Genomic DNA, 26,574 nt, shown 5'->3' with positions numbered 1-26,574 from the left:
AAATATTTATATCTCTCTGGTAAGCAAATTACAAACCACAGATCCAAATTAGCTCAAAAGAATCCCACTCTGAAAAGATAGAAAGGTGACCTGCTCCAAATAAAGTCCTTCCCTCATTGCAGGCATCTTTTTATGTCACACAGAAATCTGAATAATTGTTGTGGCCTGAACAAATTATCTTTCACATCAGGTATGTCCCAGCAGTGGTCAAAAAGGATCAGTTTAGATTGGTATCAGACAAAAGAACCGTATTAAGGCACAGACAGCCAAGATTGAAACACAGAACATGAAAGAACATGATTCAAAATGTGAAGCAAGAGAAAACTAAAGAGAGACCTCAAGGGCATTACGCAGATCAGTAGCAGAAAAAGTTTCAAAGATCATGAAAAAAAATTTGTTTACAAGAGTTAATCTATTTATCATTTATATCCATTATCAAAAATGCTACAGAATTTTATTACCAGCAACAAAGATTTCAGTAAATGAACAATGCACATATCCATTTCAGGACACATGGCTGATAATGCTGATTACATAATAATAATTATATAAACCTTATTTTTTGTCAGGCAACAGCTTCTGAAGAATAATTTGGAAAGTAGTACTTTTAATGAAAATGCTCATCTATCTCTATTCATACTACCTTCTACAAATTGTATACTTTACACATGTAAAACATAACTATGTTCATAAAGCCAAGATTTAACCTGTGCAACAGATTTTAGGCAGACTAAGATACAAACAGCATATCCCCAACTCATACTGTATACTCATATTTCAGTGCCTCCTGCTTCCTCCCGGCTTCTTGTTCACCTCCTCAGTGGCAGAGCATGAGAGACTGAAAAGTCTTTGAACTGAGTAAGCGCTACTTAGCAACAACTAAAACATTGGTGTGTTATCAGCACTGTTCTCAGAGTAAAGCCAAAACACAGCACTGCACCAGCTACTAGGAAGGAGAAAAATAACTGTTATAGCTGAACCCAGGACACCTCTCCACAACAGACTGGAAGCAGAAGATTCCAGAAGAAGAATCAGGAGGTAGAGAAAGGTCTCCAATTTGGTGTGCTTAAAGCTGAACAATCAATGCTTAATACAGCATGATCAATGTTTGCTATATATTTGAGTTCTTGCTAAAAATTTTTAGTAATTACTTTATGAAAGAATCACTATATTTTTTTCAAACACAACTAAATACATACGAGATCTGAGGTGCTTCTTGGTGCACAACACTGTTAATTCTGTGGATGCTGTGAAATTTTTTCTTACAGCAACCAGGTTTGGTCGATGTGGTTGACTGACATTTAGATCAGTGGTCTCCAAATTTTTTGATTATGCACCCCTATGAGTAAAACATTTTTGAGCACAGACATACAGTACAGATACACTTATATATTACATTCATTACTGAAGTTCTAACATTTTCTTCCTACATCCCAACAGATCATCTTGCACATGCCACTTTGGAGACCACTGATTTAGATGATCCAAGTAACTTAATTGCAGTGCTTTGGATGCAAAACACCTGGGCTTCTTCCTTGCAGAAAACAGTTGGATGTAGAAATCTGTAGTCCTTGTGGTCTGATACAGTTTGCCAGCCACAAGTACAGGCTATCAAACTACGGATTGTATTCTGCATATTGATTTTGGTTTTAAAATAATGCAGCAATTAGAGAAACTAAGCTAGTAGCTGAGGCAGTCATCAAGTACTCCACTGATACAAAACTATCATCAGAAATCAAGGCACAGAAGTATTAAAATGTTAAAAAGAGCTCCTAAGAGTGAAAATGAGATGTATCAGAGCAGGATGTGAGGACTTGCACAAAGAGCGAGCACCCTATGCAGAAAAGCCCATGTCTTTGGCAGCACACTAAGCTCTGAAGGTTAAAATGAGTGGGGGCAAGACTGAGGTGCCATTGGCACAACAAGGAAAGGAAACTGAGAAGCACTGCCTAGGATCAGTGCAGCCAGCCTAGAGGAGGCACTCATTCACCATGGTCATAGTGGTTCATAACTTGACATGTCTTTAATCAAGGCCCACTATGGGCTGTTCAGTAATGTACATTACTTTTATCTGCTTAAAAATACAGACATTTCAGTCACATAAAGGCCTTGCTACACCTAATTATGTATTTTCCTTGTTGATCACTGTAACACTGTCCATGTTGGAACTAACTGGGACTTCAGTTTAATACAAAATGTACAGGTTTTACTGCCAAGCCCAAGACCACTGTTCTACATCTCAGACCTGCGTCTTACAAGCAGCAAATAGAACTGAACATGTTCAACTGATAAAGCCCCAAAATTACTTAAGACCTGACTGCCTAGGAGATGATGGCTTTTGCCATGTGACATTTCCACTGATCAGCATTTAAGGCAGACAATAGACCTAGAGAGTCAAAGAAAATGCATCCAACAAGGTATTTCTAAGGCAAGCATTGTAGTGGGACAGCTTACACAAATGAGTGCTGCAACGGACGGAGACGAGCCCTTCAGAAGAGAAGGGCAGAGAAGAAGAAGGGGGCTGCTCCCCATGTGAAGGAGCACTTAGATGTGTGGGGTTCAGGTCTGGGTAACAGCTTGTGGGTCATTTTTGGAGGAGAGGTTGCTGAGCATGACACTGTGGTGGGATGCATTACAGACCACTGACCACAGTAAGGAGGAAGGTGAAGCTTTCTCTAAACAATCTGAGGAAGGCTCTGTGTCACAGACCCACATCCTCACTGGGAAATTAAACACGAGGGAAAGCGAGCCATCCAGGAGATTGTTGGATGGTGACAAGGATAACAGCCTATTAAACAGGTACTAAATGGGCCAAGCAGGGCTGACAGACAGTGGATGATGCTGTACTGACCATGAAATAGTGGAGTCAAGTTAGAGGCAGGTGAGGGAGGAAAGCAAGTAGCAGAGTACGGACCCCAGGCTTCAGGACAACAGACTTTGGGTCATTCAGAGAACTGGTAGGTGGGATACCACGGGCCTCAGCTCTGAAGGAAGAAGGATCCCAGTAAAGGTATCCAGCCTTTGAAAAGAGCATACTCAAGCACAAGAACAGTCCACCTCTACACTCAGGAAACTAAGCAGGCGCAGCAGGAAGCCAATCTGGCAAAACAGGAAACCCATGACAGAACTCCAACACAAAAAAGGCAGCGTTCAGAAAACGGAAGCAGAGACAGCCTAAAAAGTGAGAATCAAAAAATACTGCTCATCCACGTAGGGACTGCAAGAGGGAAGCCATAGCTCAGCTGGAGTTGAGATTTAAGGCACATCAAGAGGAACAAGAGGTTCCACCATTACAACTGTAGTAAAAGACTGAACAGAAAAAAGTACATAACCGCTGCTGAATGGAGTGTATCACTTAGTCATAGTAGACACAGAAGAGGTTGAGATACTTAGTGCATTGATTTCAAGATGTGCATAAATTTCATTTCAGGAAAGCTGTATAAAGTGCAATTAGAGCAGAACTTTTCCCAAATAAAATTAAGTGTACTAGAATGGGTATTCACAAATGTACCCTTGAAAACAGGTCATATAAAGATTTGACAGCAGACCTTTCTATTCTGTAATAATGCAAATAATGATTCATTCTTTCAAGCCATACACTATGACAATGATCACCATTATCATCTATTTGTAACCTAGGAACAGGAGCTCTATTAGGATCACAATATGTCAAGCAGCACACAAATACAGAAAAAGAGACACTGACCAAAGAGCCTATAGTCATTCTCTACATTTCTTCTACTGCCAACAGTGAAGATGAGACCACCAGAGTGCCATTGCTCAGATGTCAGCATTACAAAAAAAAGCAGAGGGGAGAAAGTACTGGCAGCTTTTTACTATCCTTCTTTGGTAAAAGCTTACAATTATGTACTATGAGGTAGACTGATACATTTTAGAGAAAAAGAATCTGTGGGAAAGATGGGCACTTGTCCCTTTGTGTCAGACTGATCACCACCTAACTCTAAACAAATAATCTCCACCAAAACATTTCAGAGATGTTACATTTCACCTCGGGGCTCTTCAGACGGCAGCTGCCCTTCATCAGGAGCTAAGCTTGCTCTTTCAGAGGAGTGCTCTGAACTCTGCTCCACACCCTGCCACCCTCAGATTCCCAAATTATGTATTTCCTGCCTCCCTTAGCTGCTAAGGTCCAGGTGCCTACAACATTGAACAATTAATGAAATACAACCAGGGGAACAATAGCTCTAAGACAGTGTAAGGTGTGTGTTTCTGCTCTACCTATTGACTTACAATGAGGATGTTCACCTGAGAAGACTTGTTTAAAGTTCTCTCTCTCTAAACACAGTCGCCTGCTTTTTCAGAAGTGCAGCTCACCTGTGATTCCATTGAGCAGACCAACACGAGGCCCAAAATCACCTCCTTCTTCTGAAGTTGTGAATTACATAAAATGTGTGGCTACTTCTTTATTCCTTCTGGGTTGGTTTTTTTCATTATTTCTCTCAAGGAGAAAGAGACTATGATCAGCAACTGGTAATGAAATTCATAATCAGCAATTTAAATTGAAAGTTCTGTTTTGGGGCAATGCTGCTGCTGCATTTTTGCTTTTGATCTCACAAGATACCTAGATCTTGTAGGTAAATTTAGGTCAAACAAAAAGAAAAAATACCAAAGAAAATTGTTTTAAAAGCCATCTATTTTCTCTAAGACACTGTGTAGTGGGAGTGTATCCCAATGACTCCAAGGCAAACACATGGCCCCTGCCTAAACCTTAAAGTTAGAAATCTCTGGTAGATATGCAGAGACACAGAGGCAATTTTTCTGTGGTTTGCAAAACTGAAGGGCCTCCCAGCTCTGCAGCACCCCATAAAAAAATGGGATACTGTTAAGTACTCATGCATGCTCCTGGTTTCTAGGCCTGAGAGCCTAAGACAGTTCGTATATAGAAGTTAATAGCCACGAGAAAACCGCATAGCCAAAGAACCTTAGTAGAGAATTCTGCCCATTTCCCATTCCTCTGGGGCTCCTTATCTTTGAGAGAAATTTTGTCTATTGACATACCTCTTGAGCAATCACTCTGCTCTTTTGAGATTTACCTTGGAAAAAGCCAGAGAAGCAAATGGCTTTCAGTTGAAACTATTCTTTTTCCTCCACCCTGCCATTGTTAAGAGAAGTCAAAATAACTCTCCAGGGCTGCTAGTGGACCAACTTGAACTTTTACAGCAAGTTTCCTGTCATCCTCAGTTTTGGTTCTGGTCATAAAATCTCTGCAAAGGGAAAATACTACACATCTCAACTCCTTTTTATAGTTTTCTCCTCAAAGTGACAAAGATATCCAGCTCTCGGAGTTTTGAGAGCAGTGGTCTCAGATGACTTCTCTTCTACACCATACATCAGGAAGCTGTGCTTAAATGTTTTCTTCTAATATTTGAAACTATTTTGTACTACCAAGTAGAAACTACTAGCCCAAACACTACAGATCACAGGGGTGTTATTCCAAACACTGTTTACAGAGCTTCTGCTGTTCCATGGCACAACAGCAGCCTTCTGCAGCAAGCAGAGTGCCCTGCACTTCCACAGAGAGTGCTATACTGCAGCACTATGCAATGTCATTTACCTGAAGCTTTTGGGTCTCAGGAGACATCTCTCTCACAAACGAGGAAAAAGATGAGCTCTAGAAGACACATTAGGCAAAAGAAAAAAAAAAAAAAAAGACTTTATAACAATTCCTGTGGTTTATTTCCCATAGATGCATACATTTTAATTCTAGCTGTTCTCTTCAGATTAAGTGGCTTGGAGGCGCATAAATATACGCCTCAATATACTGTCGCCTTTGAGTATCCCTAGAACATAGTGGAAAGCTGAATTATTCAGAACACTTATCTGAAGCAACTTTTTATAGCTGAAGATGTTCTGCCCTTAAGAAAAACATATCATGCTTGTATGAAACCATGCATTTTCCACTTCCCAGGAACAAAGCAAGTAATATACCTATTAACAGTGTTTTCAAGTCATCAGGTACCCTGTGTTGCTCTCAGAGTGAAGACAACGTAAAACAAGAAAAAAAACAAGAAAAAAAAAAAACAAAACCCAACACGTGCCCCCAAAAAAACCCCACCAAACAAGCTTTATTCTCTTTCCTCCAATTTCTTTTTCTTCCCATGCTACCCAGGCTTGCATACCCTTCCAATTCCTTCTCCCCAAAGCAATGCAACCTTTCCTTCTCTCTTACCCACCTCGGTCAATGCCACAGTCTCTAAGAGAATAGCCTCATCAACATCCAATAGACATGAAGTCTATTTATGGTACCTATACCACCTCTGAACCACAGTTTGGACATGCAGAAGTACAGAAATATCTAATCTTGATGTTCAATGAGCCACAAACGTGCAAACCTCAACGCACATCAAGGTCTGGTCTTCAAGTCCTCCTTGTGCTTTTATGTGGCAACAGCCAATAGTTAGGCGCAAGTCCTCAAAACACGAGCATTCAGCTGGAAAATACCTGGGCCTCCGGGAAGTGTGGCAAACCCCCAGGCAGGCCAGGGCACTAGAAAGAATGTATCTCTTATGGGTCTGATTATGGGTAACAGACTAACATGATGCCTGATACATGGGTGTTTTAGCTGACACTTTTGCACATCACAGAGATTATTTCACTGGTAGCAGACTGCCCTTTGCAAATACTCCAAAATTAAGAATTGTAGATCAACACAACTCACAATACGCAGGACTCATGTCTCTACACTTTCATCTAGCAGAAGGAAACCACCCAGGACGGGGAGTCACCCATGGCTACTCTGCCACCACAGCCTACTTGCGGGGTCTGACAGCCCCTAAAAAACTACCCAAAACTTACTTGCCGTACACTTTACGCTTTACACGTGAAAACTGCAGGCAGAGAAGAGCCCCGGGACGCAGCCGGGGCGCTCACACAGAGAGCGTTCAGAAGCCGAAGTAAGCATCCCTATCCTCCGAAACGCCAGAGCGTGCCCCCACTGAGACACACCGCACGCCTCCCGTGGCGGGCTTGGGCACCTAACAGCGAGAGACCGCTTCGCCGAAGGGAAAGGAAGGGAAAGGAAGGGAAAGGAAGGGAAAGGAAGGGAAAGGAAGGGAAAGGAAGGGAAAGGAAGGGAAAGGAAGGGAAAGGAAGGGAAAGGAAGGGAAAGGAAGGGAAAGGAAGGGAAAGGAAGGGAAAGGAAGGGAAAGGAAGGGAAGCCCGGCCCAGCCCTCCCCGCAAGCCAAGGCCGGCCGGCCGCCTCACGCAGCCTCGGCCTCGGCCACGCCCCACGCCGGGGCAGGGCGGCCGCGCTGCACACGGCTGGCGCGCTCCCTCCCGCCCGGGGCAGACGTAGGACTGTGACGTCGCCTGGCACAGCACCCTTCCCCCGTCCCGCGGGAAGCGGCGGCACCACGGCGGACAGCGCGCGCACTCCCGCCTCGCCTCGTGCCCCCGTTCTCCCCGCCCCCCGCAGCTCGTCACCGCCCCCGGGCAGCAGCGCGCATGCCCCGGCGGCCCGCGGCGGCTGGGGAGAGGCGGAGGCGAAGGCGGGCGGACATGCCTCGCTCCCGCTCCTCCTATCCCCGCGCCCCGCCTCCCTCCCGCGCCTTCCCGCCGCCCGTCCCCCGCGCACGGCGTGTCTCGCCTCGCGCCGTCGCCGCTGCCGACGCGGCCGCCGCTGGTGCTGGGGCTGCTGCTGCGGGAACAAAGGAGGGAAGCGGCGGCGGCGGTGCCGCCAGCTCCGCGCCCCCCTGCCCTCCTGCACACTGCCCGGAGACACCCGCGGCGCCTTTTCCAACACCCGCCGCGGGGTTTCTGGCCCCCACCGGGAATAGGTGAGCGGAGGGCGGGCAGCTGGGCTGGGATCCGCAGGGCCCTCACGGCGGCGAGGGGTACATGGGCCTCCCCTCGGACGGCCCCGCCGCCCTCCGTCTCTCCTGGCGGCCTCGTCCTGCGCGGCCCCTGTCGGGGGAGGACGCGGACCAGTGCTCGGTAGCGCCGGCGGCGAGACAAAAAGGTTTCCGTGGCCGGTGGCGGCGCGGGGCCCGGTGGCGGCGGGGCCGGGCGTGACTCAGGGGTTTACGAGGAGCGGCCCGGCCCCGCCACTCTGGCTGGGCACCCCCACCCGCCGTGGCTGCTCCTCAGCCCGGCAGCCTCCGGGTCTTTTGTGTTCCGGTGTCCTCGGCGGAGGAGGCGGGGGAGTTGAGTGGCAATTAAGACGTACCGCGCTGCGGGCGCTTGGCAGCGGCTCTGCTTTTGTTTGACTCGCCCAGCCGGCCTTCACTCTCCTCGGGAAGCGCCCGGTGCTGGTCTGCCTGCACCGTCTCGCGTCCTCCATCACGCTTCCCCCGAGCGCGGCCGGGCTGGGGCGGGCGCCCCGAGCAGCCTCGGTGACACACGCATACACCGGCTTTTGTTTTGTTTCTGTTTCTCTTGTTTAATCGTGGTCTCTTCTTCGAGAGGAGGATGTGGAGGGAAATAAGTATTTAGGTCAGCAAGCCCGTCGCTGGTGCGGCTCCCGAGTTTTGTGGGTGGTTTCGGTGCACGATGTCGGGGTCTTGCACTGAAAGGCGGGATCGCCCGGCGGGAGAAGGCCGGGAGCTATGCCCGCCGCTGCTAGGGCGGCCCGGCCTCGCCTCGGGAAGCGAGGTTTTACACAAAACCCGCTACCCGCCGAGTTTCGCTGGTAACGGCGAGGACGAGCGGTATGAGTCGCTGTTGGAGCGAACGCACCGAGCAGGGGACTGATGTCCGTACGGGGAAGGAATGGGAGCGGCCCTGAGGCGAGAACTTGCTGGTGGAACGAGACCTTTCTAATGTTACTGCCTTTGCTTCCTCTCTCTGGGAGGAGCGGCCGGGTTCAACTGCCCGGCCCGGGCTGTGGCCACCCGCGGGGCGCCGGTGGCGGCCCCTGGCCGCCCTCCGCGAGGGGGTGAGGTGTGTGCTGGAGGTGACGGGCGGGTGATGCTGCGTTTCCCGGGTTGGTTTTCAGCACCCGCGCTGCCCGCTCCCCCCGGGAGGGAAGGGCAGTAACGGGATTCCACCGCGTCCCGCCGGGGCTATAAATAAGAGCTGATTTCAGCGGGGCGGCGCGGCCCTGCGCCCTGGCACGTCACGCCTGACAGGCGGAAGCGCCGGTGCTCGCCCATGTGACGCGGAGAGGGGCCGGGCCGGTACCGGAGGGCTGCGGAGAGGGGTAGGCCGGGGTGAGCGAGCGACAGCTGGAGTGTTACCGGAGGCGGGCGCCTCGTCAGCAGCAGCGCGGGAGACAGCCGGTCCTCTTCTAGCGGCGGGAGCTGCGGCTCGGTCAGGGGCGTGCGCTTCAGACAGGGGAAGCTTGTGCTGCTGGCAGAGGAGCTGCGGAGGCGCCGGCTTGTAGTAGGTTAATACCAGCGTTAGCGCTTAGAGCTAGATTTAGATGGTGGTGAAACGTGTTTGCACGACGCTCATTTGGGCGCAGAGCAAGTCAGCTGAGGGTGGCGGTGGGAGTGTGTTTGGTAGCTGTTGCAGCTTACCTGCTTGATAAAAGGGCCGAAGTACAGTCGTTGCTTCTGTTGATATGGGTCTAGAGTATAAATGACAAGATTTTTACATTTCTCTAGGTGGGTTATGGTTTCTTCTGGCTCCTTTGGCTGGTGTGTTTATGGCTGTAAAGCTGTATAAGTGTGAAGCTGTTTTATAGTCCTGAAAGGAAATTATTTGTACCTGGAAGGTGTTATAAAGGCATTAATAATGTAGTATAAGTAACATAAGTATTTGTACCTGGAAAATGAGGTCCTATGACCACCAGCAGGCAAGCAGATGAATTTTGCTTGTTTACTTTGATCAGAGAAATTTAGTTTAGACAAAGGCAGCTGTCGGTTGCAGTTGTCATACCAGTGGAACGTAAGTTTACTACTTGCAGCGTGGGACTTAATTAAAAGAAGTATTTCTCTGTAAGTTGCAGTGAATTAGTTTTTGGCATTTTTGACTTCTCACAGGCACCGACAGTCAAGTATCTCTTACTGTGACTGTTCCTGGAACAGGAATACAGCAGTCTAGAGATTACACTAAAATGTCTCCAGGTGCCATGTGCAGTGCTTCTACTAAATTTAAATTTTGGGAGGACGAGTGCAATAATCTTTCATGTCCTCAATTTGTAGCAATTGCTTGATTACTGTGTTCCAGTTTTATTGCCCTTGGGAATCAAACATTTGTTGCTGTTCAGTTTTTCTACTAACCTTGCTTTACAGAGTTTAACCAGCAATGAAGGTAAAGTATTTTTATTCCTAACTGGTGCAGTTCATGCAGAGTTAGCATTTAGGAGCCTTTGGGAGTTCACAAGTCTTGCTTAACTTTATTAAGACAAAGGATTTAACTGGCATGTTTTTGTTTGTTTATGTATAGGCTGTGGAATAAAACATATTCAACAGTTTAAAGTTGTTATCTTTATTTCTCTTGGAAGAGTAAGACCTGGTCTAACTTATTTCAGAAATGCTCTTGGTTGAAACTCCCGTTGTACACATGCTGTTGCCAGTTAGTACTCAGGATCAGATTTTAGATGCAATTTAAGCAGTGTACACGAGCCTTGTTTTGGAAACTCCTTCTAAAGATAGGAATACAGACTGCTGTATTGGCTGCTGCCAATACTTCAAGGATTTTTATTGTCCTGTTTGACAAATATATTGTGAAAGTAGGAATTGGTAATACTGGAATTAGCATGAAAATGATTCAAGAACAACAGTACTGAAAAAGTGGGGCTTTTCTGCTGGAATTTGGGATAAAAATAAGCTATGTTATTTGCCAGAACTGTTTAATAGATATGAACTTGGTTCTGCTTATTAAGCATGTCCCTGTTAGTACTAAGAGGTTGGTAATAAAGGGCTTTTTTGTCTGTCAAATGCTATTGTGCAACTCGGTGCCCAACAAGTGTATTATTTCTCAGTATTAGTATGATGACACTTTTTCTTCCCTTAAAGGTTCTTAACGATGTTACTTAGCAATAGAGTTGCAGTATTGAATGGTATATTAACATCCATATAACCCTCTTTGGGAATGCTGATATCACTTTGGTGGGGCAGGGTGAGCAGACATGCTTTAATTCTATAACCCTATAATTGATTTTGGTGACATGCCAGCCTCTAATGCAGTTCTTGGTTTTATTTACAGCATCGAGATGACTCAGGAGACAAACCAGACCCCAGGGCCCATGCTGTGTAGTACAGGATGTGGATTTTATGGAAATCCTAGGACAAATGGGATGTGTTCTGTTTGCTACAAAGAGCATCTTCAGCGGCAGCAGAATAGTGGTAGAATCAGCCCAATGGGTAAGGGTGTGTGTTTGTGGTGGGGGTATTTTGGTTTGGTTTTGTGGTGGTTTTTTTTCTTTCTCTCTTTCTTTGGGTTTTGTTTTTTTTCCTTTTAAATTAAAATACACAGAAGCTGACAACCAATCCCAGAACATTTTTCAGGAGAACTTTAGAAAGCTGTGTACTAAAACAGTGATTATCAAAGAGAATACTACTTTAAATCACAGTAAAGATAAAAGTATATTTCTGTGTAACGTGTTCTGGTCTGCTTGGCATTCAGCCGTAAGTTGCTTTCCCACTTAAGCCTCCTCTGTTAGAATATTGTTATACAATCTTTGTATTTTGGTTGTTAACAGTATAGCCTGTCTTCAAGTACAGGTAATGTGCAGTAGCAGTGAAGATTGTATCCAGATAGTTCATAGCTGTTTATGAGACTGTTTGACTAACATGTATTTTACAATCTGTTTATAACTAACTTATCAAATTCTTATTATATAGGAACAGCCAGTGGTTCCAACAGTCCTACCTCAGACTCTGCATCTGTACAGAGAGCAGACACTAGCTTAAACAACTGTGAAGGTGCTGCTGGCAGCACATCTGAAAAATCAAGGTAAAATGAAGGTATCAATTTGAGGTTTGAATGAGGTGTGAGTGTGCAGCAAGTTGAAGGCCTGTGGCAGTCCTGCCCTGTTGCAGTGATGTTCTGGGGAAGAAAAAGGGACAGTCTGCCTTACAGCGTTCCATGAATCTGTGTAAATAAGAGCTGATTAAAATACTTGGCATTTGACTGCTACATTTAAAAGTTTGGTTTTGACTTACCTGGAGAAATAATTGCTGCAGGCTTGCCTGTTTTCTTCTGGGGAAACTAAAAGAGAGTAAAAAAAATGTAGTTCAAAAATAGTAGAGGCAGAGGGCAAACATGTATCAGTAGGAATTGAACAGGTACTTTATTCATGGGTATGGACAGCTTAAGCTTTTGTTAAGAGTTCAAAACTAACATAAATTATGTGTTTCACTGCACTTAAACAGAAATGTGCCTGTTGCCGCCTTGCCTGTAACTCAGCAAATGACAGAAATGAGCATTTCAAGAGAGGAAAAAGTAACACCGAAAACAGAGACTGAACCAGGTATGTTCGCAGAGTGGCACTGCATACAACTGGTGACATAGTGGGAGCTGACAGGTTGGTAACTTTCTAAGTAGTCATCTCCTGTTGCAGTGATGATCTTGAGGAACTGTTAAGATGATGAAGGATGCATCTTGAGTACTCCCTTGGCAGAATCAAGAAGGACTAGTGCCACAATAGGGTTTTGAGATGCATGTTCAATGTTAGTAAAAAAAATTAACACCTGTGAGGATTTTTACTCCCAAACCTTTGTTTTTCAAAGTAAAGCACTCTGAAATTGGATTTCGGCAACGTGTTCAATTTTGAAGTGTTGAGATTTCTGTGTGTTACCTACAAGTACAGTTCCTGCTGACTCATGGCAGTAAAAATGGCTTGTTGCATTTGTAGAATAGAGTTATTAATAAACTCCGCTTTACAGAGGAATGAGGCTGTGGGGGATGGGAGTATGTGGTTTAAAAATACTAACAAAAGCTGTTTAGGATTCTTGAACTAATTGAGTAATTAGTAGGTATAACCAAAGTATTGTTCTGTGGATGCAGAATACTTGCAGCATTAGTTGCTGGGTGTGAATTGTCAATTTAAAAATTTTATTCTTGTACTGGAAGGTTGTAGCTGTAGTAATTACAGTGTAAACTATTTCTTGGAGGGAGGCAGAGGGGGCTGCTTTCTTACCTGGAACTAGTGTTTGAATACCTATCAATTCAAATGGATATAGTAAACCACTTATTCCGTACTTAAACACACATCCACGCTTTTTTTATTTAACACAGCTGAAACAGTCTTAAAGTGCTAAAATGTGATGTTTAGTAGGAAGTCTGTTCACTCAAGCTGAAGATAAAATTCATTTTTCCAGTTTTGAAGTCCAGTAAAAATTGTAGGAGATGTTACTCAGAACTGTGTAAGTGATTTATTTTTTTTCTTTTTACCTAGATATATTTTTGCTGGCAAAGACTGCTCTAACACCTGACACTTAATTGCTCAATACTTGTACAGAGTATTTTACCATTTGCAGTAAGTCATGCTAAGTCAAGAATCTGCGGCATGAACTAAAGTAGTTATACAGTATATGGGGTTTTCATTATGTATAGACTGAGAGGAGATTTTTGCAAGTATTACGTATTACCAGCATGACATTAACTAGTTTCATCTGAAGAGTCTTTCATATGTAACTGAGAAATAGACTTTGCTACAAATTCATAAACACATCTTGCCTTGTTACAAATTCCTCCATGAAATGCAGCAAGCAGGAAAAAAGAATACATAAAATGGTAGTGGTGAAGTAATAGATGACTTTACTCTTATTAGAACTTCCAGTAAGAATCTGTCATTTTGCCAAGTGTAAAGGACAATCTTCAGCTATTATTCACATACTACCCCTTTAAAGGTACTGTGGGTCAACAGTACGGTAGGTAGTGTCGCAAAGGACTCTATTGATTAGAATAGGGGAAAAAATCCAAAAGCAGCACAAGACACTTACTTGTTGGTAGTATTGTTGTAAATAATACCACAGATTGAAACTAGTGAAAGCTATGTGTAAAGATCACTGGAAAAACTACCAGAGAACTTAGACGTGTCTGGAAAAAACCTGCCTTCCTGAGCATATAAAAAACCTGCCTTCCTGTAAATTCACGAGACAGCCTCGGCTGCTGTAAAACCCCAGTTCCCTTTGAGTGTTATGGTTTGGCATAGATTGTAGATGGCACAGGATAGAGTCTTTATTATATACTATTCTTAGGGTTTGTTGGACATCTAAAATTCACAAAGTGTTGGCTGTATTCAGTGGTACATTGATCTCTGACTTGCAGGCAATAGACGCTTGCCTAGACTTCTTATAAAAATCCCTGGTGTATCTGGACTAGTTGCATTTTTCTTCCTTTTTCCAGCAGCATCCAATGTGTGTTGGTCTCTCCTCTCAAGGAGGAACTGAAACAATGGTAAATAATTCACATTGCCTCATAACAACAAATAATACTTCGTGAGGTGTAGTTCTCTTAATGCCACAGTCATGGAGCTGCTAATGAAAACAGTCTAGTTGTAAGCACTGTCTGTCTGACTCTAGCAACTGAATTTCATAATCATATGTCAGATAGTACCAGATCATGAACAGAAAATGTAGCCTTTAAGCAAAGTAGCTTGTTCTCCTTTTAATATCTTCAACAGTATGAAGTCACAGTCTTTTCTGCCAGATTTTCATTAGCAAATAACATTTTGGCTATTTTCCTTACAGGTTAGAAAGACTGAAAAAAAAAAATACTTGTGGTCAACTGATTTATTTATTTAATTTTTTTTTAGCTGTCTTTAGAATAAAATTATACTTGTTTACTCTAGGAGTTGAAGGAGCCAACTTGAAAAGGTGAAGTTGAGAACAATGAAACAATGAAGCTTTACAAGCTTACTTTTCTTGATGGGTTTTTTTTGGTGTGTTTTTCTTTCTTTTCAAACAGGTTGAGGTTGCCACCTGAATTCACATTCAGAACAAATCTCATGTTAAGTCATTTGTATCTTGACATTTGAAAGAAGAAAGGCGTGATGGATGTAAATGACCTAGTTGGTTGTAATTCACATCTGTAATGTGCTATATTTTAACTTTATAGTTAAATTAAACAGTGGCACAGGTTCAGTGTAATTTTGTGTTTAAATGATTCAAAAGTTTGAGACACCTAAAGGTCTTTATGTCGGAACTCAAATTCATAAGTGGGAAATATTTGCAAAATACTTTTTATAGCATTTTGGTAAGCTTTTACACTTTTTAAGGATTGAATTTTAATACACTCCTGAAGTCAGACTATACCTAAAGCATTCTAGAAATACGATTCGTAGCTGCTTTTTCTGCTGTGCGGAGTTGCTGGAATTAAATGCAAAACCTAATTAACTATTTGTGTTACGGTATCAGAGCAATATATTTACCAAGTTGGCGAGGCATAGTGGAGCCCTTCCTTAAGAAACATGGGGTTTGGTGTTTTGGGGGTTTTTGTAGCAGGTATTCAAATGGAAATAAAAGTTTGTAAAAGAAAGAGAATTGAGTTACGTAGAAACCACTAAAAATAGACTGTTTGAAAACAAGTTTAAACAATCATTTTGTTCCCAGTTACAGCATATTTTTAGAATTTTCTTGCACTTTTATAGGTCATTACCTTGTTGAATGATGAGTCAGGTCTGTGTTTCAAGATGTAATTAGTATCAGCATGTGTACTGGAGGCTTGGGGCTTCTTTTGGGTTTTTTGTTTGGTTTGTTATTTTGTTTTTTGTTGTTTTTAAGCTAAGTAATAGCTCTGGTTTAGGGTGTAGTGTGATTAGGTATCATACTGTGAAGCCATGAATACGCTTTCCAGGCTTTGCCTCACTGGTGTGTTACCACTAACTAGTACTGTGAAAGTCATGCAGTTTTAGCTGTTGGGATCTTATTTTGGTCCATTTTTGTTTAATCAGAGAAGGTTCTAAAAACTTACTACTGTTACTTTGGTAGCCCTTTCTGGTCACTTCTGATACAGGGAGGGTTAAGAAGTGCTATTGCTTTACTTTCATCATGTTTTGTTCAACTGAAGCATTAGATTCATTCCAGCATGAAATCTCCAGTGGGAAAATTCCTACAGTAGGCATGCTCTTTTGCAGCACCCATACTGGTTTATATAAGGAAAGCTACTGTAAAATCCTGTTCTTAGTAGTTTTTAATTTTGAGTGGCAGCCCCACAGAGTCACTGTGGCTTAATAGTTCAGGGTTTGAGAAGAGCTTTGTTCTCCACTTGGTGTAGGACCTTTCTGCATACAGGCTGAGTAGCTGTAATTCTAGTAATGGGAGTGAAGTGACCATGGTGATGGAAAGGGGTACATGCCAACAACAACTGTGTTAAACCTGTTTTAATAGTGAAAGGTTTGTTTCATCTGAGCACTGTTACTGAGGAAGCAGGTCTACTGATAGCAGTAACCATTATATTCTGACTTTCAGCATTTTTTTCAGTTATTCCGTGGTGATCATACAGCAGTCATCTAGAGCGCTTTGCCTGATGATTAACACTGTATGATTTTTGAAATTAATATGTTGAGGACTGGAGTTAACTTGCCCGGTTGGGTTTGGATCTGTGCTAAAATAAGCCTTTTGTGACAAGCAGTTGTCAGGATAGTATCTCATGAATTTATATTGGCTCCTGATGTCATCACAAAACAACTACAGTTCACATTATTTTTCATCTGAGCCACAGGTTGATGAAAATTGATTTTGTCCTGAACTTTAAGTAAGGGGAAGGATGGGCAGCTTTGCCTGTGTCCTAGGCATTACTCAGAAGCACATTTCTGAAGGTTTAACATGATAAAAATGCATGATCAAACTTGACTCTGGCGTAAAATAATAGGAGAATTCTTTGGTCATGGAGAACAACAAACTGAACATTTTAATTGGTACTTAAGGGACTATGTCCCATCTTGTCTTGGCACTTTTCAGTGCCCATTACTGCATGTTGTGCACTGCTTTTCCTTCTTGGAACATGTTGTGGTTGTGGGAGAAAGATCCTCCTCAGCAGCCCTTGCAGGAAATGTGCTGCCGGTTTCTTAGGGTCACTGTCTAGTTCCCAGGCTGCCAGTTGGCACAGTTTCTTCATGCAAAGGGGGAAGTACCTGTAGCAGTTGGTTGACATTTTCCCTTAGATGAATTTGTTCTCAGTGTCTTTGTTTTGTGGTAGAATGATCTACTAGGCTATCTCTTTGCCTTGGTGATTCCTCGGATGTTGCTGTTTGCACTTCTGCTTCCTTGTTGCTGCATTAGACAGTGGTAACAGTTGCTCCTCTTCCAGTTTTCATTTTCTCTGAGTGCATGTTGTGAGTGAGTTTATTTAGGTTTTGGTTATTTTGCCCCTTCTGCATTTTCTTTGCATCTGATTGAAACAGCATGCGTGCTCCATGGGCTTGTACTGGCAGGTTGGTTCTGGAGATGTTTGGTGATTTTTTTGTTGGTGTTTTTTTTTAAGGCCATAGCTGATGGCTGTTAGGCAGGTTGCATGGTGTCCATCAGGTTTACACTGATTTAGCGATATCGCTGGGTTTGAATCTGGTTTTCAGTCACTCTTGATCAGATTGAGATACCAAGTACTGCTTTCCTTGGGATTTAAAGACAAGTTCAGAGGAATGTATCTGTTCATCTAGAAAATGCTAATCATAAGGACAAAGAAAGTTTTTTTCCTAAAAAAAAAAAAAAAAAAAAAAACAAAAACAAAAACAAAAAACAAAAAACAAAACAAAACCAAACACAAAAGCAGCAGAAGAAACTACTCCAAAAAGTACCAGTAGTATTAGTGACTGTAGTGTAGTAGTTTTTTTTATCCCTCAGACTTGGCAAAATAGCAGTGACACTGAATTTCACAAACTTTTTAGAAAAATATCTATGCAAGGTGACAAAAAATAAAGGTAGTAAAAGGTCTTGCTTGTTCATTAGGACTGTTGCTATAATCTATAAGTGAAGTATAAGAAAATATTAGCAACCATTGTTACACTGCATGAAAGTTTTTGGTAGTGAGCAGTGAAGGTTCCTTGTTACTTCTGAGAGCTTGTCACTTCTAAATCTTGTTTAAATTATGAAGTCTTGACTGGGAGCTTGTACAGTTAATTGTGGGGCTTTCTAGGTATTTGTGGTAATAGGTGGTTTTTAGAAAACCTGTGAACATGGTAATGCAGATGCAATTTTAAAAAGCAAGTATGAAGTGTAAAGATATAAAATAACTGGTTATTTGTGTCTGGAAAAACCCTGCTTTTCACAGATATGGCACTTGCTGATCCAAAAGAATCTCAGCTAGCAAATCCTATATGTGTGCGTTAAGTTGATTACAAAAAAAATCCCTAAAGGTTATATACACTACTTATTCTGGAATGCATTTTATAATTTGTTCTGGGTTAGAACAATAGGTGTTATCAAAGAGCTGGGAGTGTTCAGGAAAACTGTACAAGGACCAGGTATTAAAGTTCTGTATAAATGCACCTCTCTCTGTTCCAGGTTGGCTATAGAAAGGATATTTAAAAAAAAAAAAAAAAAAAAAAAAGTGTGTTTGATTGAAAAAATAACTTTGGGGGTTTTTTTTTTTTTTTTTTACAAAACGAACAGATTCACAGAAGTTCACAAAAGGACAAATTTTTAGCCTTCAGGGAACTTAAAGGTGACTCAAGTTTGTCTGAAGGTGTTCATGACAGCAATTAAAAAATGACTAATTTTGAGCATGAACCTGTTTGAACACTAGCGCTGGATATAGTATAAAAAAACAGATGTTCAGTGTAAATTGGCACTTTGTTCTTTAAATTACTGAAAGTGTCAAAAATGTGAGGGCTCTTTTGAACTGTGTGTTTTGTAGCTGTGTTCTGGATCTGCCACAAAATCAGTGGCTTGCTAGCTGCTGTCTTGGTGAACTGTTTTGGGCATCTGACTTCACAAGTGTAGTGGTACAGTAACATAGTACTACGATAGTTACACATTACTGAATTCCATTTTTTTCTAAAATATGTTCCCATTAGTTATATTCTCTACAGCTATCCCTTCTGTTCAACAACTTTAGTTGTGACAATATTACTGGTTTAAGTTAAATGTTAATTGAACATGATTTTTTTTTTTAATATTTTAAATATTAAAAGTGTGCATGGAACTTCTGGAGTGCTTTCCAAGCCCTTAACACCTGTAAACACCTGTACAGGTGTACCAAAGAAGTGCCTTACATTTTCTAGCTGGTGGAACTGTGGGGAAAGTGAGGTTGTCTTGTGTAGAGTCGAAAGAAAAGAAGAGAGTACCTAAAAATCCCTATTCCTGATTTACATTTTTGTAGACTGTGTAGTACTTTAGACAACAAACATCAGGGTCTTAATAGGGGGAATCAATCCTTAAGAAATACATGCATGCTACTGAATAGCTACTGAAGTCAAGAAAAAGACATTGAATCTTTATTTCCTTTGCTTGCTTTAACAGTTGTTACTCAACCAAGCCCATCAGTTTCTCAGCCTAGTACTTCACAGAATGAAGAGAGGGCTCCTGAACTGCCCAAACCAAAGAAGAACAGATGTTTCATGTGCAGAAAGAAGGTTGGCCTTACAGGTACGAGAAATATTTCATCAGTTTTGAACAGATCTGTATGATTAGTTGCCTCTTGTTAGATTAAACTTGATTAAATAGCTGTGTTGTTATTTCCCTCTTCATTTTTCTTACTCTGTCACAGTAGTTGAACACAACCCCTTTGTACTGACTAAGGTATTAATTTACAACTTAATTAAGTGTGAAGCTTCCTAGTGATGTTGATTCTTTTTCTATGTACAGGATTTGACTGCAGATGTGGAAACTTATTTTGTGGACTTCACCGTTATTCTGACAAGCATAACTGCCCATATGATTACAAAGCAGAAGCTGCAGCAAAAATCAGGAAAGAGAATCCAGTTGTGGTGGCTGAAAAAATACAGAGAATATAAATTAACTGCTTGTGAAAAGACTGACTGACTTTTCATTTTGTTTTTAATACATCCTAGAAAAACGTGAAAGAACAAGTGCATGGCCTTTTTTCTCTGTTCTTCAAAGTTTTACTTTTAGTCTTGTCTGTCTTAATGGTATTTCAGAATGTTTGAGTGTTTGTTACAGGCAGAATTGGATAGATACAGCCCTTGAAAATATATATGCCCTCCCCAGAATATAATTGAATGATCAGAAACCTGCACAGGAATACACATGCACAGAGGACGGACTCTAGGTCATATGTGCCAACAGATGTATGCTATCTGCATATTTGCAGCAGATCTGCCTTTCAAGATGTGTTTGAGGTACATAATCTTTGGCTAGTGTTATTTACCTGTTTTGGAGAAGGATATATCAAAATTATTGGCAGTCTACTTCTAGCATTTAAAATCTCATCCTAATTTTGGCTTCCACACTCCATTGTTTTCCAGCGGAATGTAAGCTATGTATAGGGGCCTACCATTCCAGTAAGATGAGTGTTGGTGCCATATTTAAGGAAGTCATTGTATCAATTCCACTGAGAAAAATGGAAAAAAATCAGATAAGTATGAGAAGAAAACTGGTTTGGAAAAGATTACATTAACTTTAGAATCGTGAAAATACATTGGCAAAGGAGATGTCCTGCTAGGAATTTATGAACTGGCCTGCAGACAGAGTCGTCTGCTTTTCCTTTCATAGCTGAAAATGTTGTGTACCACAATATTATTAAGATTGGTATGCAGAAAAAAAACCATATGTTTTTAGACATACCACAGCAGCTTTATCAAGCAACATGTCTGATGAGTAAGTTGCTGATGTGTTAGAGCAGTTTATTATTCATATACTACTTACATTCTGTGTGTTCGGAGTTCAAAAGAATGTTAGGAGTTAATTTTTTCTAGTTTTAAATGTAGCAGTTGCACCGTTCTGCATGGAAAACCATACCCAACATGGCTGCTGTAGATTTAAGTGGTAGCTGGAACCACTCTTGGAGGGCTGCTTTATCATTTTTAATTGTACTTGGGTGTAGGACTGTAGTGTTCTTGGGTGTATTGCATGGGCTGCATTATCTACAGCATTGTACAATAACAACTCTAGAAAAGACAGTATACTTCACTGATGCTTGTCTGGTAATATCACTTCTGTGTTATAATGGAAGGGGTTTTTGTGATGTATGAAACTTGTGATTTTTATATAAACAAGTACGGTTTAGACTAGTGTTGTGATAATGCCTGTTCTTATCTGTAAATAGTTACATATGTACACAAGGCGCTATTCCTGAACTTCTGATTTTTATCGCAATGTTCAATCTTAGTTTTTACTTCACTATTAAAGCATCAGGTTTTTGCTTCTAACTTTGTTCTTCTGGGTTATTAGATATGCAGACATGTACAGATAGTTCATATTTATGTATTGCACATAATCATGCTACCCAGCATCTATGGTATATTGTATTATGTAAATAATAAAAATCATGTACAGAAGGAAATAACTTCCTTTTGTGATAGTTCATTGGTTTTAATTATTGCTGTAATCAAAAGGTGACCTTGTAGAGGTTGAGGTGCAGAGTTAGTACTAAATTCTTACAGGTGTTGTCTTAATGCTAAAGTCTGCCTATGTCCTTGTTTGGATATACCAGCTTCTTTTAAGATAACTTGCATGAGCAGCTGGAACACAGGTGACTACTTGATGGCCTGACAAATATGCCAGCAAACAACAATGTGCTTAAAGGCAGCAAAGTTGTGGATTGGCAATGAACATCAAAGGTTTCTTTTGCATACGAAACTTATTTCCAGTGGATCTGTTATAATAGAGCCAGTATACTGACTATGCCATTCTGTCCACAGCTTCACCAGCAGACCTGGGCAGTTACTGTGAGTGTCAGCATCCAACAGATGTTAAATATGCCAGATTTATCCTTCCCAGTGGGAGAAAAGGACAAAGGACACTGTACATGTTGCTTTGGAGGAAGACATCTTGGACTGCTGGATAATGCATAAAAATTACTTATATCTGAAATGGATAATGCGCATCCCACCAGTCAGCTGATATTTGCATGCTAAGTTACTACTGTAGCCACTGTATACGCCTCCAATAAGGGAACACAGGAATGCTTGAGAACTTCATTTTCCAGGGTGAATTTTATGACTTGATCATGGAACTGCATTAAAGCACTAAAATTATAATTTTTCTGCCTTTTGTATTGAAACTAAATCAGCTTCTCCATTGCAGCATAAAATGCCTCACTCCCCCTTTTTTTCCTTTGGAACTTGAAAAGGTTATTTGAGGAGAATATGTCTGTTTTTTTGATACTGTTGTGGCTACAGTGTTTTAGGACAGGTAGTATAGTGCTGGCACTTGGTCATTATGATGGCCTCAATCTCACTGCTTTTTCACCTGAACAAAGGCTGTACTTTGGAAGACGTGTTGAAATAATTGATTTCATTTTTGAAAAAAAAATCGAATTGAAATTTGAAATCATTGTGAAGGGAAGTATGAAATGAAAAATCCCTCATTGTCCTGTAAAATCATAAACTATCATATGTAAATTGCCCGTAAGTGGCATATGGGCCTGTACTGAAAAGCAGGTCTGCAAGCTTCACTGAGCTTTGTTGTTTTAATAATTTGTTGTAGTGTCTATCAGCATTCAGGAAACCTAATTCTTCTGTGGCTCACTAAACACTCCAAGGAGGGGAAGGTTGTTCAATAAGAGAGGTATTGACAAAGTGGGGGCAGGAGGGGTATTTAAACTTTGGTGCAAACACTGTGGTACATCTTCCAAGAAAGAAACATGATCGCGTAACACTGATCCTCGTTTAACGTTTGGCTGTTAAGACACAGATGTTCTTAGCTTATACATAAACACTATTCTGGGAAGAGTCTTACTCTGTCCCAGACAAGTTTGCCAGATGATGAGGACTTTATATAGCCAAGGAACAAAATGGAATATATAAACAAATGAGTAAATGAAAGCAGCTAGGTGACTAAAAACTGTTTGGTAATCTCCGAAATACTTGTCTACCTATGTTAACAGCCATGCAACACTCTGTTCCGCAGGATTCCCTAATGATAGACGGGCTGTGTTTGCTAAATGAATCACCAAGGCTGCAGTGTTCATGAAAAATGTTTAAATCCAAGGAAAGAGTTAAGTGTCATTGACTAATTGCATAATAGCCAAATGTAGTTAACTACTTGGATGCAAGACACCTTGGCTGCCCACTGCTTCACTTGCTAAGCTACTTCAAAATGTGGCTGCATCTGAAATGGTTTTATTGTCCATACCCCTTGCCAGCATGCCTCAATCCTAGGGGAAAAATCAAGTTTTAAAATGCTTTGTTTTGGGGTTTTGTTAGATTTCTGAGGTTATTTTGATAGGACTGTGAGTACTGTTGATGGTAAGTCACTTTCAACCTGCTCTTCTGGGTTCATGTGTTTCCAGGTTCCTCTTATACCTCCTTCTGGTGGTACAATAATGAAATCAATACAAATTGAGGCAACATGACCTAAAGGATAAAGTGAAGTCATGATTCAGTACGGCTGCTCACAGAATGAAGCTTTCAGCTTCATTTTTCCACCGCAACCATGGGTATCTCAGCCTCTTTATCCAGTGTTTGAAAGGTGTCATTAAATGTTAGCTGGGCATATTTAGAGATGTGTATTTGGACTTCTTTTTGGTTGATTTCAGGTTCAGATTTCATTGACAGTGGTCATTACATGTAGTTAATATATTTTGTTTTCTGAAAGCATAGTGATGTTTATCCACTTGCTGGTGTACTCTTTAGTGAGAAAGGTGTTAGAAGCACAAGGTGTTGAACTGCATGGCAAATATGTGGGTAGAGAAATGCTCGCTACGGCTCAGACCTTTCATCTTCAGAGACCTACAGTGCCCCTCTCTAATATTTTTGCCTGGTTGGTGATTTTGCAATATAGTGAGACAGGATCGAGTCCCACTGTGAAACTTCACTTGTAATACCACCAAGACTAGCATTGTAGGATCTGAGGAAAAGAAAAGCAATTTAATTCGCTGTTCCTCATTCCTGTTTATCTACTCTTTACCATAGTGTACATTTATATTGTTTAAAACCCACCCAACATGCTTCATTTGCTGATCAGGATTTTCCTGGAGCAGGCAGCATTTTTACAGTAGATTTGAAGTTTACTTTAGTAGGTCAGAAAGAAGTTGGGCACATGGTGAATATGCCCTGAGTTCCCAAGGGAGCCTGTGAAACAATTTGTGCACCGGACCATTTGACTTTGATAATGCTTCTGGGAGACCAGATCAGACTAGGTTTAAACAGGATTAGGCTAAAGTAGATTTTCCTTAGTTGTATTTTAAGTAGCATGAGATTTATGAGGGGAAAGTAAGTTTTTGACCCTGGAAAAATCCTGATCCCTTTCAGTCTGGCTATGCTCTTCAGAGTCAGACTGAGTTGGTTCCCCTGATTGCTGTACTGGACTCACCTGATGTACAATATCCATACAGATTTGTGTATTTCTACTGGCTCACCTTCTGAGTGACCTTGTAGGACCAAAGACTTGGATGTTTTGCGGCCGGTTCAGCCACCACAACAGCTCATAGAAAGTTCATTGAATACTAGATTTAGTGCAAAGAGGAGGCAGTGAGAGGCAGGAAATGTGCTTCAAGGTTTTCCTGGCTGAGTCCAATCCCTTAACACGCAGGTTGCAGAAATGGGTTTACACTGGATTTAAGGTGGTATTTTGCTGATATTAGTAATTTAGTCTCTTACACGCAAGCACCTGACTACCAATAAAGGACCAACAGTGGGAATAGTTCACTGGCTCCTCAGCAAGATTTTCTAAGCCAGGCTTTGGAAATCATACTATGTTAGGAAATGGCCTTGAGTTACAAATTAATTTACTCAGGATTTCACCTGAGCAGAGGTGGTCTTGTTCAACAATTTGTCATCTAGTGAGGCTGAATCACAGGTCAGGACAGTCATTTCTCAGTGATGACCCAGCCTTCAGTAAATAGACGCATTTAACACTTGCCCGCAAACAGCCGCTGGAGACCAAAGGTTATATCAGTGAATAATAACATTAGGACTTTTACAGTCCTCTTACTCTTTGTTTCTCAGAGCCCTTCAAAACGGTGGGTGAGGGTTGCCATCCCCAGTGCACAGAGGTGAGGACGAAACACAGAAGGGGTTAGCGAGGACACAGCCCTGTGGTCCTGGCTTCTGTGGGCTGAGCCACATTAGCAAGCTACAGCCAGCAGCTGCTTGACTCCCCTACAGCGTGAGTTTCCTTTTCTACACCACCACACCCCCCCCCCCCCCAGTGGCGTTGGGAGGTTTTTGTCCAAGTGCTCCAAGTCTAGAAGCCATGTTTTACAGAGCAATACCACAGATCACAGAGCAGGTGGGTGAGTTATGCTGCCAGGAGCAGTGGTATAATATCTGGGTTTGCCCCAAGTGCAGACCAAGCCCATGTCCCAGTGAGAGGAACTCACAAACCATGTCCTAAACTATCCCTGGCTGTGTAAAACAGCAGTTACAGTGCCAGGTTCCAGACCCAGCTTTCCTTGTTTCTTCAAGGATGCCCCTGCCACAACCCTGCTTCCCCCAAGCTCTGGGGTGGAACCAGCTTCTGCCCCTTCCTGAGGGAAGTGAGGGCCAGGGGAGGTAGAGCAGCCCTGTGGCTGGGGCCTGAGCAGGCACTGCACAAGCTGCACTTCTGTCTAGAAGTAACTGTTCTTATTTGTACCTCACAGCAAACACTACAGCCCCAAATTATCTGTGTACTGCAATATGTTTCTATGGAGGCTAAAACCACCCACCACCATGCTTTGTCCTCGATCAGGCTATTAAAAATCTTCAATTGCTGACATTTCAGCTCAGGAAACTACTGTGTCACAGCCACACCAAGCAATAAAAGCAGCAATAGGCTAGAATATCCTTACCTTGCTGCAATTCTGTTCCCAGACCTCGGAAACATCCTTACTCTGTAACTCCTGCAGCAGCTTTGGCTGGCCTTTCCTTTCCTCTTTCGTGCCCTCTGCTTCTGGTAGCACTTTTAACAGTGAAGCAAACCTAGCTGTGATTTTCTTAAAGCAGTTCACATAATTTGAAAAGCTGCTGGGGGAGGGTATTTTTTAATTAACTGCAGTAAAACGTTTTGCCAAGAACATGTATTTGCACAGCTTATTAGTACTGGAGGAAGGAAGTTAATACATGCACAGCCTGCTTCTGAGTAGTATGTTGATTTGGGCTACAAATAGAGGGCTATTTTTAAAAAAGCTGACACAAGAATGTCACTATTGACTGCAAGTCCTAAGCAGTCAGGGTAACTTCCACTTTTTTTCTGCTAACTATGCCCTTTTTTTAGGCCGTGTTTGACCAGCATCAGTTGCTGACTTCTGTTTATTTTTTTAAACAAGTACAATTTAGCTAGGTGTAGTACAAGCAAAGAAAAAAAACAAACAAAAAAAAAAAAAAAAACCAAAAAAACAAAGTTTTGTTTTCCCAAACCTAGTCATTGTGTTCTAAAAAAGTCTATTGTTCAAACACACCTGACTGGTGCATAGCTGTGCTCTAGATGAGAGCTGGATCTGAATATCCCTGCCCTTTGCTCTCCTACCTCAGTTGCCTGAGCACCGTGTGTAGAGAAGCGAAGCCTTGTGCTTTTCAGAGATCAGGTGCACACTTGCTTTTCTAAAAGCTTTTGTGTTTGCAGGGTTGCAGCCATGAGTATGATGTATAGCTCTTTTGTTTCCTACTTTAAAGAAAGAGCT

General features: G+C 42.0%; 2 protein-coding genes and 1 long non-coding RNA gene across 14 annotated transcripts in view; 1 reads left to right on the top strand and 2 right to left on the bottom strand.

Moving 5' to 3' along the window:
* The window catches only part of TMC1 (transmembrane channel like 1), a 131,061-nt gene extending 123,804 nt beyond the window's left edge, over positions 1 to 7,257 (bottom strand). For 7 of the 11 annotated variants that reach the window (XM_030470019.1, XM_030470021.1, XM_030470018.1 and 4 more), the window contains exons 1-2: positions 6,817 to 7,256; positions 5,576 to 5,632 (exon numbers count right to left, since the gene is read on the bottom strand). The gene's annotated coding sequence lies outside the window, so the exon portion shown is untranslated. Of the gene's footprint in view, positions 1 to 4,335; positions 4,460 to 5,575; positions 5,633 to 6,816 lie in introns of all 11 variants that reach the window. The other 4 variants (XM_030470029.1, XM_030470030.1, XM_030470020.1 and 1 more) reach the window with 3 other exon arrangements.
* Positions 7,258 to 7,493: 236 nt separating this feature from the next.
* Positions 7,494 to 21,315, top strand: ZFAND5 (zinc finger AN1-type containing 5). Of its 2 annotated transcripts, none has more exons than XM_030511476.1 (6): positions 7,494 to 7,796; positions 11,110 to 11,267; positions 11,748 to 11,859; positions 12,279 to 12,376; positions 19,311 to 19,436; positions 19,656 to 21,315. In XM_030511476.1, the coding sequence occupies exons 1-6, from the start codon at positions 7,519 to 7,521 to the stop codon at positions 19,802 to 19,804; spliced, it is 921 nt and encodes a 306-aa protein (XP_030367336.1). In that variant the 5' UTR covers positions 7,494 to 7,518; the 3' UTR covers positions 19,805 to 21,315. The 2 variants fall into 2 exon arrangements, with proteins under 2 accessions (XP_030367336.1, XP_030367337.1); XM_030511477.1 differs by lacking the exon at positions 7,494 to 7,796 and adding an exon at positions 9,206 to 9,339.
* LOC115619379 lies at positions 17,335 to 26,028 on the bottom strand. Its single transcript, XR_003994996.1, has 2 exons — positions 25,744 to 26,028; positions 17,335 to 17,463 (listed from the first exon to the last, which is right to left on the bottom strand). It is a non-coding gene; the product is annotated as an uncharacterized LOC115619379 (long non-coding RNA).
* Positions 26,029 to 26,574: the final 546 nt, after the last annotated feature.

This window comes from Strigops habroptila, chromosome Z (assembly GCF_004027225.2).
Source record: "Strigops habroptila isolate Jane chromosome Z, bStrHab1.2.pri, whole genome shotgun sequence".
Lineage (NCBI taxonomy): Eukaryota > Metazoa > Chordata > Aves > Psittaciformes > Psittacidae > Strigops > Strigops habroptila.
This window is presented reverse-complemented; position numbering and strand designations above follow the sequence as displayed.